We start from the raw sequence: 13,134 nt of genomic DNA, 5'->3' as shown, positions 1-13,134 counted from the left end.
CGGAGGCCCCCAATCACTATTGATTTGTTACCTTATTGAAATAAGAATAAGGAACACAATCAAAATTCAATACACGCAAAATAATGCAAATTTGTGGCACCTTAAATAAAAACCTGTCCAATGCTAGATAGGCTGATAGGCTGACAGGTCCCGCAGCCTGCTGGGACATCATCCCCCCCTCTTTCCTCTTCTCCTCCCCCATCCCTCAATCCCGCTCCCTCTCAGCACAGCGATATCATTATTGCCCGTGTCTGGCCCTTGATCAGTAATGTCAACATCTTTCATATTGACGAATGTGCTGTCTGCCTGCATTGTGCACCGAATGGTTTAGAGCCCAGCAGTGGATATGAATCACTCCTCTTCCCCTGCACACACACAGCGTGCGCACAGTGTGCACACACACGCAAACAGACGTAGAGGATACAAGCACACACACAGAGCAAACAAGCACCCAGACACACATTCACACACATTAACACACTCTTTCTTTCTTTCTTTCTCTCTCTCTCACACACACACACACACACACACACACACACACACACACACACACACACACACAAACACACAAACACACACACATTCTCTCACAGACATTGTTGACAGTTAATCAATTATGACCACCATGCAGCACACACACAAACACTAACACACACACACATACACACACAAACACACATACACGAACACACACACACTAACACAGACATACACACCATCTGACATGTACATATATTTCCACTTTCCTCCAAGGATTTTATGCATATTTGATGAAAGCAAATGTTAGCCTTCATTAGTAAATTGCATACAGTCCTTCTGTGTGTGTGTGTGTGTGTGTTTGTGTAAAACACAGTTGATTACATTCATACTCCACCTGACCTGACTTCCACTGGCCACTAGTCGTGGCATAAATCTGCATAATATTCCCATATACAATACCCTAATACCAGCCCTGGAAAGGACATTCAGTAACACTCTGATCTGTGTAAAGTACAGTATTGGTTTCTATCTTCAATATGGCCTAGTTTGAATACAGCCTTGGTTAGTGGTGTCTTAGTGGTGTCTTAGTGGTGTCTTAGTGGTGTCTTAGTGGTGTCTTAGTGGTGTCCGCTGCCACTAGCTCCTGGGGCAACTTGAGGAGTGTTTCGAGACATCGGGCTGTATTATTCACTCCCTTGGTTGTGCATCATTCTGGTGGGTGGCGACGGGAATGAACCCTCATCTAATGTGTCGGGCTCCACCAAAGGCATATCCGTCATCTCTAGGAACACTACTTATCAGTTGTAAGGTTAAATGTGTCCCTCGCTATCAAATAAATGTCTGAATCCAACTGCCTAGTTCGACCACGCACTTCAAGCAAAACACTTCCTACCACGTAATCTACCACTGTCCCTACAGCAGCGATGTGGTGCGGTTCGGACAAAGTGGGATTCAGAGCTTTATTTGATAGCGAGGGACACATTTAACCTTACAACTGGTAAGTAGTGTTCTAGAGATCATAGATATGCCTTTGTTGATGGGGAGAATGATGCGCAAGCAAGGGAGTCAGTAATACAGCCCAATAAAGCCCAATGTCCCAGAAGTTGCCCCTGAAGTTATGCTGAAACCTGCCAGGTGGTCAATTTGAAGAAGGTGTGTTACTAACTGACTGACTTGGTTAAATGAAGGTTTTTCCTGACCATTCATGTGACATGTCTCTTCTCAGATGTCGGCCATTGAGAACATGGCGGAGAAGCTGGAGACGTTTGGTTCGCTTAACCCCGAGTCAGGTGACCTGATGCGCTCCGTCCCCTCCATGTTTGACTTCCGAGCCCCGCCCACTGCCCTCCCCGAGACGCTATTGCGCAAGGGCAAGGAGCGCTACACCTGCAGGTAACCACGGAAACCGTTTACCGCAAATAGTACCAGAGGTTGTTTTGGAGATTTTATACAACTGTATTTTATTTTTTACATTTTGTCTTCACACTACTTAATCTCTGATTTTGGCCTTGTGACTTTCTGATTGAAAGTCCCATGGTTTTGGTAAATTCCTATTTCTATACTTCTAAATTCATGAATTGAGTTGGATTTAATTGAATTTGATTGAATTGAATTGGAATAGACCCTAAACCTGAAAAGTTAATATGTCCTTGAGTGTATGTCCTATTTCAATTCCATGTCCTTGAGACACATTTCTACTTAATTTCCATGGCTGGCCAGTGTCAACCCTTTGAGGTGACTGTGTGTGCTGTGTTACTCCGTGAGGGGCTGTGCTTGGCTCCCTCTCTCTCCCACTGTTTACCCAGGGAGTTGGCCCTGATTAGCAGATTAATACGAGAGGTTTTGGGGCCCCGGCGGCGCTTTGATCTAACGCTTTGCTGTGTGTGTGGACAACACCCACTCTCTGCACCTACCCACTGCTACATTATACACATAAAGTTACTCACACACATTCCATTAGCTTCAAGTGCTGAGTGTGGGAGTGAAATTAATATTCACATAGCTATTTGTTAGTGGAATTATGCAACCATAAGACAATACATAAATTATGTTGCACTCCAGGAGGTTTTATCAGTTATTTGATAGAGATATGTGTTCTTTGGAATCTTTTTGGATTTATTGTGATAAGGTGTGTTTTTCCTATTGTGTGTTGTGTGTTGTCAATACTGCATGTTCTAAGATATGCCACTTGAATACACATTTGAATACATTTTCTGATGGTCATTTTACTCTAAGATGTATGGTGACACGAGGTGTTCTCTGCCCATCAGATACTGCGGTAAACTATTCCCACGGTCTGCCAACCTGACCCGCCACTTAAGGACACACACGGGAGAGCAACCGTACAGGTAAGACTCACACACACACACACACACATCATGCGTGAACATACCCAGCATTAAAGGAGGGTCAGCTGTGGGATGAGGGATGTGGGAACAGGAAGTGATCATTCCGTGCTGACAGAATAACATCCCTCTAACCCTCCTCCAACGTCAGTTCGTCTCACCCTGCGAGCACAGACAATACTGAACGAAGACAGGACAGCTTTTCATCACAGTATAAGCCATATGTTAATGTCTGTCAGATAACCTACACACACTGTCTGAGTCCTCCCAGACAGCCATCGTTCATCTATCAGACCCAGTCCGCTGCTACACGAATGTTTTCCCAGAGAATTCCTGTCCATTCTTTTGTTTTCCTACGCCATTAAAAGACTGGGACAATTATCATTCGGCTAAATGTTTTGCCTCATGAAAAATGGTGGCCGACGTCTGGTTGACAGGAGGGGGGTTTGAACTTAAAGATGGGGGAAGGGTGTGGCAGGGAGAGGAAAGGGGAGGGGAGAGGGGAACGGGGGGTAAAGAAGGAAGTTTGGTGAAAAATGGGGGTGATGAGGAGCATGGGCAGATGTCCGGGGGTAGTAGCTGGAATAATGACTGTGATGTCGGAGGGGGCGACTCGGAGCCCGCACACACACACACACACACACACACACACACACACACACACACACGCACACACAGACACATACATACAGTACACAGTCCAGGGGAGGCCAGTTGACCACAGGGGAGAACCTCAGGCCTCTGTAGCAGCCTGATAGATTGAGCCTCTACCCGCTGGCACATCATTAAAGATCTCTGCTGTTTATTGTACTTTTTGCGAAGATAACTGGGCGCTCCTGAGGGACGGCCAATCGGGCGAGCTAATTCCAGCTAGAAGAAAAGATGTAATCATCTTGTATAATTTTGCATGGGGGGGGGGCTTGGCTCTAACAGATTTGTTGTATGCCTGTTTTGTGAGAGAAGAATGTGAATGTGTGTATTGCGCTGGCGGAAGATAAGAGACAGAGCTGGTTTCACCTTGAACGAGCTCCTCCATCATGTCTGAAAGAGTGGGGGATGATGGGGGCTGTCCATGAATACATGTGTGTGTGTGTGTTCCACCGTGAATGTGTACAGCATCATTTGAATCATTCATTGTTAAAGGGATACTTCAGAGTCAGATGAACTCATGGATGCCATTTGTATGACTCTGCATCCAGTAAGAAGGAGGTTAGAGGTAGTTTTGCGAGCCAATGCTAACTAGTGTTAGCGTAATGACTAGGGAGTCTATGGTATCTACTAGCATGCTAGCAGTTACCATAGACTTCCAGTAATTGCGCTAACACCAGTCAGAAATTACATTAACGCTAGTTAGCAGCTTCCTTCAAACTGCACGCAGAGACATAGAAATGGTATCTATGAGTTCATATGACGAGTAGATGAAGGGCTTCATTGCCAAAGTCCTGAAGTATCCCTTTAAAGCCTATGTCTTTCTTGTGTTTGCTTTTACTGTATCTACTCCAGCATGTGTGTAGTGTATTTGTACTGTTCCCCATGAGTCCCACCTGTTTTGACCTTTGACCTCTTGGAGTGACCCCTACCTATCTGTCTCCTCAGGTGTAAGTACTGCGACCGCTCGTTCAGCATCTCCTCCAACCTGCAGCGCCACATCCGCAACATCCACAACAAGGAGAAGCCCTTCAAGTGTCACCTGTGTGACCGCTGCTTCGGCCAGCAGACCAACCTGGACCGTCACCTCAAGAAGCACGAGAACGGTAACCTCTCAGGTGAGAGAGCCTCTCAGTCAATCAATCAATCAATCAATCAATCAATCAAAGCCCTTGTTACATGAGTGGTGCTTTACTGAAACCTAGGAAATTAACCTGTGTAGCAGTAGTGAACTTACATTCAGTAACTTGCAGGTGCAGGGTGTCATGTAAAAATATACCCATCGTGAAATAGTTCCCAATCGTTCTGATTGTGACGTCATGTTGTAAAATTTCTTGTAGCGTGAAAATGTTCCCAGCTCTTTATGTGGATGGCTGAGCTCGTGCGGACGTCTCTCTCTCACCGTTGCTCACCCTTAGCTAGCTAGCCGGTGGAGACGGCTTGTTCTCAGAGGTGTCCCGTTTTAGCTTGCTTGTATAGGTACATACCAAAAAATAACGTAATGAAAGAAAGACAGATACACATTTGAATGCTCCCGCAGTTTTATTGTGAAATGTTTCGACCCGTACGAACTCCTTTGGGTCCAAGCGTTGTGCAATAAAACTGCGGGAGCATTCAACAGTGTGTCTTTCTTTCTTGAAATTAACAAAACTGCTGATGAATCAAATCAGATATATTTATATACTGGGTGAGCACTCACTCACTCACTCACCCTCAATTGCCTCCGTAAATTCTCCAGCTGTATATAATGTGATATGTAATTTACTTACGGTTAAAGAAAGAATTTGGGGAAACTAAGAAATGAGATTAAATGAATCTATCGCCCGTCTCTGCGACAACACAATTGCGTTCTGAATGTTCACCGACTCTGCTGCTTTCGGCGGTACAAATCATCGCCGGTTGAGTCTGATAGGTCGCTCTGCGTTGCAGCGACTCACTGAATCACATCAGAAACGTGGAGGCAAGCAGGCGACACCTGGCCAGACGCCCGTTGTAAAGCTAGTCCGGTTGATCAGATACAGTCACTTATTAAAGCAAACATTGACATTCTCTGGAGACCTAGAGACTCATACACATGGTCCCGTCACTTATTAGAGTCAACATAATATTGGTTCACTTAAATACTTCCAGGTAATAAGGCCAGTGGAAGTGTGCTATTCGTGCAGGCCTTGGTCCAACACCAACAGGAGATTCAGTACATACTGGTACACCCGGTCAGTGGATTGGTTTCTCGTCAAGTCTCTGATCCTAAATAGTTTCTTGTCATCAAAATGGAGAATCCAATGGGGCTGTCACTGTGGACTTAATTGTATTCTTTTAATACTAATTCAAACTGACTGATTACAATGTTGTCTTTCTGTAGGAACGGCTGCGTCCTCCCCTCGGTCAGAGCTGGACAGCAGCAGTGCCATCCTGGACGACAAAGAGGACTCCTACTTCAACGAAATACGAAACTTTATCGGCAACACAGGCCAGAACCAGCCGTCCCCTGACCATTCTGAGGAAGGGTAAGTCCCATGTTTTGTCTGGATGTGCATATACTGTATGTATGTGTGTGTCCAAAAAAATGCTTGGACAAACAGTACACACATTCATCATTCAACTTATCCTCTGTAGCACACACACACACACACACACACACGCACAAACGAGAGGCCTGCTTTTCTGCAGCACATATCCAATGCTTGAGGCTAAACATTGAGGTGATTATAGACAAACATGGGGGGACACGGCCTCTCTCTGCTGGCCTGCTAGGGCATTCTGATGCACTTCAGCCTTTATTAATTTCTGTGTGTGTGTGTGTGTGTGTGTGTGTGTGTGTGTGTGTGTGTGTGTGTGTGTGTGTGTGTGTGTGTGTGTGTGTGTGTGTGTGGAGTCTCAGACCAACAAACAATCATCACTGACGACATCTGGATAATTACCACGTTTGGAAATGTGCTGGAGCTTTTCACAACTGTTGACTTTGGGCCATGCATGTGCACCGGTATCGGCCTTGCATACAATTATGTCTGATGATTATGCTAATCAATTCTTGTAAAACTATGATCAGCTTCGGGATAGGGGTCGGCTACAGGTCGCGGGTTTGTTTTTACGTGCCCTGGGTTTGATCAGGGAGGTAGAGATAGAGATCTCTCGGTCTTTCTTTTGATTGTGTAAAAAAGGGGTTGTGGGTGCAGCGTCACAGAGACGTGGGGAGAGGAGGGGAGAGGAGGGGGTGAGGCAGGAGGACCCGGGAGCGACTAGCTCCCACATCTGGAACCAACATGTCTGCCTACAGGAAGAAAGTCGGAGAAGGTGGGGTCAGGGGGTCGGCCCGTGTTTCCTTTCAAAGTGCGGCGCTTCTGAGTACCTCTGATAGATACTTTATCCCCAGCAAATTACCGCGTTTGAAAGCGTAATTAACGAATCTGTTTTCATAATCACAGAGGCTCTGGTCTCGGCCGGCGCTGCTGGTCTCGCTATGCGGTGCGCGGCGATGTCGACACGACATGGCAACTACCGCTTTGGCAGTCCTGGCCCTCTCCCAGTCCCACCCAGGGGGCACGTTGCTTTTCAACTCTGTCTAATTCCCGCTATAATCGCCCCACTCTGATAAATCTAGAGGTGGATAGCAGATTCTCTAAAATATCTACCACAATTGTTCTCCCACTCCTTCTCTTCTCGACTCGTTGCAAACTCAGCTTTTCTTCTTCTTCAAATAGATCATTTCCTGGACTCTTCAGGGTCCTCTAATCTATGAGCGATTTTGGCGGGTGTATAAGTAGGGTCCACAGCCAGACTTCGTTTGCTAGCCTCATCTAGAAACAGACATAGTTGGGAGCTGACGAGAGACATCCCGGAGTGTAATTAGTGAATCGGTCTTAATGTGGTTCAAGATGATTTAACAAATGGTGGTTTCCTGAGTCTGCAGAGACAGTGGGCAGATACAACCCCAGTCAGGTTTTGATAGCTGGGCCTTTTCTCTCCGTGGGGACCAGGGAAATGGGCCGCTTGGCAAGGCCCTCATAACTCTTCCACCAAATGGGTCTGTCAGCTAAATATTTTGCCTATTAGATGAATCTGAGATAGTAGGAAAATAAACAACGGGAGAGGCCGAGTAGTGCTGTTAAGTGCTGCAGCGATCAGCGAGACGCTCATAGAGCCTGTGCCCAGAGGGGCCCTCGAGACGTGATGACAAACGGGATTCCGGCTCTGCCTCTTGCTGCCCCAGCTCAGCTGCCATGGCTCGCTCCACAGTGCTCTACCCACTCGCTCTCTATCCTCTCTATACTCCCATTGTTCACTCAGGAAGGAGGGACTCTTACAGGGACTGACTGGCCAAAATATACAAGACCACAAGACCACATTTCATTATAAAGTTTGATGTAAGAATGAGTGTGAGTTAGCCTTGTATCCATAACTGCATGGTGCATGGGAATGATAGAAGGTTAGAATTGGCTTCAGAACGTACAGTCTGGATACAATGTGGCTAAGTGTGAGTGTGTATATTGCTTATGTAAAGTTTGTGCAGTACTGTGCTAGTGATGTGCTAGGTTTTACACATGTATTTCCTGGTCTCCGATCCTAGGTTGAACGGGGGTCCTTTCGAGGAGGAGAAGCCCCTGATGGCCAGCCAAGGGTCACGTGACCTGGAGGAGGGGGAGGGGGAGGAGCTTGGCGCCGAGGAGGAGGAGGAGGAAGGGGAGCAGAGCGACTCCGCTGCTGGGAAACCTAGAGACGAAGCTCCCCCCAGCAACCTAGATGATGACATCATACACAACGAAATAGAATTTGACGGACCTAGTGATTTGGACCTCAACTGCAAGACCTCCCCAAGGAGGTAATAGTAGTGAGGATATGCCTCCAGCATAAATATCCACTCACACAACCATGTAGACTAAAATATATGGACACATACATATATGTATCAAGCTGAGACATTGTGACAGTATATTGGCATTCTTTAACCCCCTCCCCCGAAGGGATCATTGGATGAAATTGAGTTGAGTTTAATTGAATTGAGTTGAATTGAATTCATTTAAGTTGACTTGAGAAGTTGAATTGAATGTTGACAGGGATTCGGTTGTCTCCCTCCTCTCCAGCTATGAGGAGGAAGAGGATCAGAGTAGCTACTCTGCGCTGGATCACATCCGTCACTTCTCTGACATGCATAAGATGGAGGACAGTGAGTTCAGTGACGGGGACGGCACTGCCTTCGGCTCCCCCAGCCTGCCTGAGGCCGTCAAACAGCCCCTGTACAGGAAATCCAAGTCCCAGGTGGATGTGTGTGTTTGATGTGTGTGTCAGATATAACATGATAATGTACAAAAAAGTCTGAAAATGTATGCACTTATTCGCTCTGAATAAGAGCATCTGCTAAATTACTAAAATGTAAATGGACGTGTGTGTGTGTGTGACTTTAGGTGTGTATTGGAGTTAACCTGTCCTTCTCCCTCTCCCTCTCCCCAGGCGTACGCCATGATGCTGTCTCTGGCTGACAAGGACGCACTCCACCCAGCCAACCACACACCAGCCACCATGTGGCACAGCCTGGCGCGGGCCGCTGCTGAGTCCAGTGCCATCCAGTCCCTCAGCCATGTATGATACCCCGATCCCTGACCTCTAACCCCCCGACCCCAACCTATCGCACTGGGAGCCCTTGGGGGCCGTCAGCAGGGCCCCTGGCCCTTGGCCCGTCACAGACTGCCGAGCAGAACCACGGCCCATCTGACTGCTGAGCAGAATGCCTTACACACGAGCAGGGTCACCGTCCACAGAGAACCGCCCAGCCCAGCCCTCCAAGAGATCCAACAAAACATCCCTCCTGTGACCTTAAATTGAGTCATTATGTTTGTTATCGACGACAATGATGATGATAGTGATTATTGATTATGGTGAAAATAAAAATGCTAAATAATAATAGCTGTATTTATTCTGGTGAGTTTCTATGTTTTGCACAGCAGCGGCGGCTGGTAGGAGGGATGATGGAGATGGTTTTGTTAGATGTTACATTGCTAGAGCATGTCATGTGTCCACTCAGTGGAACTGTGTCACGTGTCCACTCAATGTCATGTGTCCACTCAGCTGAGAACATTTGTCCTCTGTGTGATGTCGTTTGTATTTGGAGAACCCATTCGGGACCGCGGTCCAACCACGGTTTGATATGTGTACAGAGTACAGACCCTACCTAGCCCCACATAGCCCAACCTATTCTTACCAGGCCTCACCTAACCACCCCTAGCTCCATCTAGAATCACATAATCCTACCTAGACCTACCATGCCACAATACAGCTAACTCACCCCACATTGCCCAACCTAGACGGAGACCTGGCCTTCAGACCATCTCAGCTGGATTGGAGTATCAGTCAAATATGTTACGAGAATGATTCCCCTTAACCCCTGGATATAAACAGGTGTTTTCCATCAACATGTACTTATATAAATGCTAGGATACTTGGAAGGGTGGTGCTGAGTAAAGACTCGGGTCCAAATGAACCACACCTCTCCGAGAAAGATGGTGCTACAAACGCATTACGACAAGATTGTTGATAAATGAAGAACAAAAGAAAAAGAAACATTGAAAACGGAGAAAAATCGGACTGGTTTTACCACCTAAGAAGGAGTTTGCAGAGCTGCGTGTGTCTGCACAATCACAGAACTGTACACGAGTGTCTGCAAACTGCGGCTCTGAAGCTGCACTCGGTCCCACCCTGCTGCGCTCTCTGTGAAAGGATCTAAGTAGTTTGTCGTTTTAGCGGAAGAAAAGAAGAAACCACAATCTTTCTTTTTACTCTGAAAAAGTAGCAAGTGCTGAAGTTTATCGTTATTAAACAGTCAAAAGGGCATCTCTCCCCCTTTCTCGAAACCCCAAACTCATCGTAGTCGGCCAACGATACCACTAATTAGCCTAAATGCTAGTCGTTAGCTACCCCCATCCTCGTGTCTTTCATTTTTTAGACAATCATGTTTTTTTGTTGTTTTTTTTTCTACATTTTTATTGTTGTTGTTGATGTTATTGCTGTTGTATGTTGAGAATTGTATTTATTTCTTGGCAAACTGTAGTTTGTTTACTGAATAGCACTGCTCTTACCCATAGTGAAGGGGAGATTCCTCACTGGGGCCTACTCCAGAACTCAATGGGGTTTGTAGATGACGTTGGAGTGCCGGATAGTATTAAACATACCATTCACTCTTTATTCTTCTAATGAAACTGGTTGATGATGAATAGATATTACTTTGGGGGGTTTTTTTGTACGACAATTTATTGATCCAATTGTAAATGGAAAAAACAAACATTATAAAGACATGAAGAAATAAAAAGATGCCAGGTATAAGTTCTTCATAATCGCATGATTGGTCTCCATAGATCTGTATCTGACAGTTTTCTACGGTTGTCTGCAAGCTTGTGTGACGTTCAGTCAATGTTAATCCCTTGTGCCAAACCTATAATAAATAACAGATTATATTCATTTATCCTCCAATTTTGAGGGACCAGATTGTTTGTTTTTTGTTTGTTTTTTGTCATTGATGTTTTTGTTTTTGTTTATAATCCATTTCAAAAAGTAATCAGCAAGTTGAGGTACTTTGTTTTAATGCTTTCTACAATGTAACTGTAATGCATTTCAATTCAATACTGTGGGAGGAGCAACTAAAAAATAAAGGACTACAATGTGGATTGTGTGTTTCTCTCTGTCTCCCGCTTTCTCTTCCTCTCTCTGACTCTCTCTCTCCCCGCCCCCTTCCACTTCCCTCCCTCCCTCATGTCCAGACAGTGTTTCTCTGTCTCCCGCTTTCTCTTCCTCTCTCTGACTCTCTCTCTCCCCGCCCCCTTCCACTTCCCTCCCTCCCTCATGTCCAGACAGTGTTTCTCTGTCTCCCGCTTTCTCTTCCTCTCTCTGACTCTCTCTCTCCCCGCCCCCTTCCACTTCCCTCCCTCCCTCATGTCCAGACAGTGTGTTTCTCTCTGTCTCCCGCTTTCTCTTCCTCTCTCTGACTCTCTCTCTCCCCGCCCCCTTCCACTTCCCCTCCCTCCCTCATGTCCAGACAGTGTGTTTCTCTCTGTCTCCCGCTTTCTCTTCCTCTCTCTGACTCTCTCTCTCCCCGCCCCCTTCCACTTCACTCCCTCCCTCATGTCCAGACAGTGTGTTTCTCTCTGTCTCCCGCTTTCTCTTCCTCTCTCTGACTCTCTCTCTCCCTGCCCCCTTCCACTTCCCTCCCTCCCTCATGTCCAGACAGTGTGTTTCTCTCTGTCTCCCGCTTTCTCTTCCTCTCTCTGACTCTCTCTCCCTGCCCCCTTCCACTTCCCTCCCTCCCTCATGTCCAGACAGTGTGTTTCTCTCTGTCTCCCGCTTTCTCTTCCTCTCTCTGACTCTCTCTCCCCGCCCCCTTCCACTTCCCTCCCTCCCTCATGTCCAGACAGTGTGTTTCTCTCTGTCTCCCGCTCTTTCTCTTCCTCTCTCTGACTCTCTCCCTGCCCCCTGCCCCCTTCCACTTCCCCCTCCCTCCCTCATGTCCAGACAGTGTGTTTCTCTGTCTGTCTCTCTCTGCTCTCTCCCTGCCCCCTTCCACTTCCCTCCCTCCCTCATGTCCAGACAGTGTGTTTCTCTCTGTCTCTTCCTCTCTCTGACTCTCTCTCCTCTCTCTGACTCCTCTCTCCACTTCCCTCCCTCCCTCATGTCCAGACAGTGTGTTTCTCTCTGTCTCCCGCTTTCTCTTCCTCTCTTCCTCTCTCTGACTCTCTCTCTCCCAGTGTGCCCCCTTCCACTTCCCTCCCTCCCTCATGTCCAGACAGTGTGTTTCTCTCTGTCTCCCGCTTTCTCTTCCTCTCTCTGACTCTCTCTCTCCCTGCCCCCTTCCACTTCCCTCCCTCCCTCATGTCCAGACAGTGTGTTTCTCTCTGTCTCCCGCTTTCTCTTCCTCTCTCTGACTCTCTCTCTCCCTGCCCCCTTCCACTTCACTCCCTCCCTCATGTCCAGACAGTGTGTTTCTCTCTGTCTCCCGCTTTCTCTTCCTCTCTCTGACTCTCTCTCCCTGCCCTCTTCCACTTCCCTCCCTCCCTCATGTCCAGACAGTGTGTTTCTCTCTGTCTCCCGCTTTCTCTTCCTCTCTCTGACTCTCTCTCTCCCTGCCCCCTTCCACTTCCCTCCCTCCCTCATGTCCAGACAGTGTGTTGAAACAAGAACTGGGAGTCAGAGAGACACCTGGCCCTTTCTCCTGGCTCTCTCAGGGCCTCCAAGCGCGAGACTGAACTCTGGTCCCCCCTTTCTTCCCAGATCCTGGCACAGAGAGCGAGAGAGACAGAGGGAAAGAGAGATTGAGCCAGACACAGAGGGAGAGAAAGAAAGAAGAGATTGAGCCAGACACAGAGGGAGAGAAAGAAAGAGAGAGAAAGAGAGGCTGAGGGAGAGAGGGATGGAGGAGCTGAATGTGGTAGTGTAGTGGAAGCGGAGGCAGGAATGTGTCCTCTTTATTTGGGGCCATGTTGTGGGCCATGATGGATGAGGCGGGGAGATGTGATGACCTGGCTCATCGCTCAAACGCTCAATGAGACTTCCCATCCTGCAGGCGTCCCTGTCAGAACCCCCCTTGCCCCTCCTCATCCCTCCCACACCCCCTCTGTCACGGCTCGCATATGTGGGCGGACATTGTGGCTGAGAAGCCCCACTCACTTCCATTGTCCAG

The 13,134-nt window shown here is 47.3% G+C and overlaps 1 protein-coding gene across 18 annotated transcripts in view; it reads left to right on the top strand.

Annotated features, from left to right (window-relative positions):
* Positions 1-11,128, top strand: part of LOC112267385 (histone-lysine N-methyltransferase MECOM) — a 198,385-nt gene extending 187,257 nt beyond the window's left edge. For 11 of the 18 annotated variants that reach the window (XM_042297260.1, XM_042297269.1, XM_042297267.1 and 8 more), the window contains 7 exons: positions 1,706-1,872; positions 2,751-2,828; positions 4,422-4,591; positions 5,836-5,980; positions 8,041-8,292; positions 8,528-8,729; positions 8,922-11,128. In XM_042297260.1, coding sequence (XP_042153194.1) covers positions 1,706-1,872; positions 2,751-2,828; positions 4,422-4,591; positions 5,836-5,980; positions 8,041-8,292; positions 8,528-8,729; positions 8,922-9,056 — 1,149 coding nt within the window. In that variant the 3' untranslated portion in view covers positions 9,057-11,128. The remainder of the gene's footprint in view (positions 1-1,705; positions 1,873-2,750; positions 2,829-4,421; positions 4,592-5,835; positions 5,981-8,040; positions 8,293-8,527; positions 8,730-8,921) is intronic. The other 7 variants (XM_042297270.1, XM_042297274.1, XM_042297272.1 and 4 more) reach the window with 1 other exon arrangement.
* Positions 11,129-13,134: the final 2,006 nt, after the last annotated feature.

Source organism: Oncorhynchus tshawytscha, linkage group LG14 (assembly GCF_018296145.1).
Source record: "Oncorhynchus tshawytscha isolate Ot180627B linkage group LG14, Otsh_v2.0, whole genome shotgun sequence".
Taxonomy (NCBI): domain Eukaryota; kingdom Metazoa; phylum Chordata; class Actinopteri; order Salmoniformes; family Salmonidae; genus Oncorhynchus; species Oncorhynchus tshawytscha.
The sequence above is the reverse complement of the archived record's forward strand: the minus strand, read 5'-3'. Positions and strand labels throughout refer to the sequence as shown.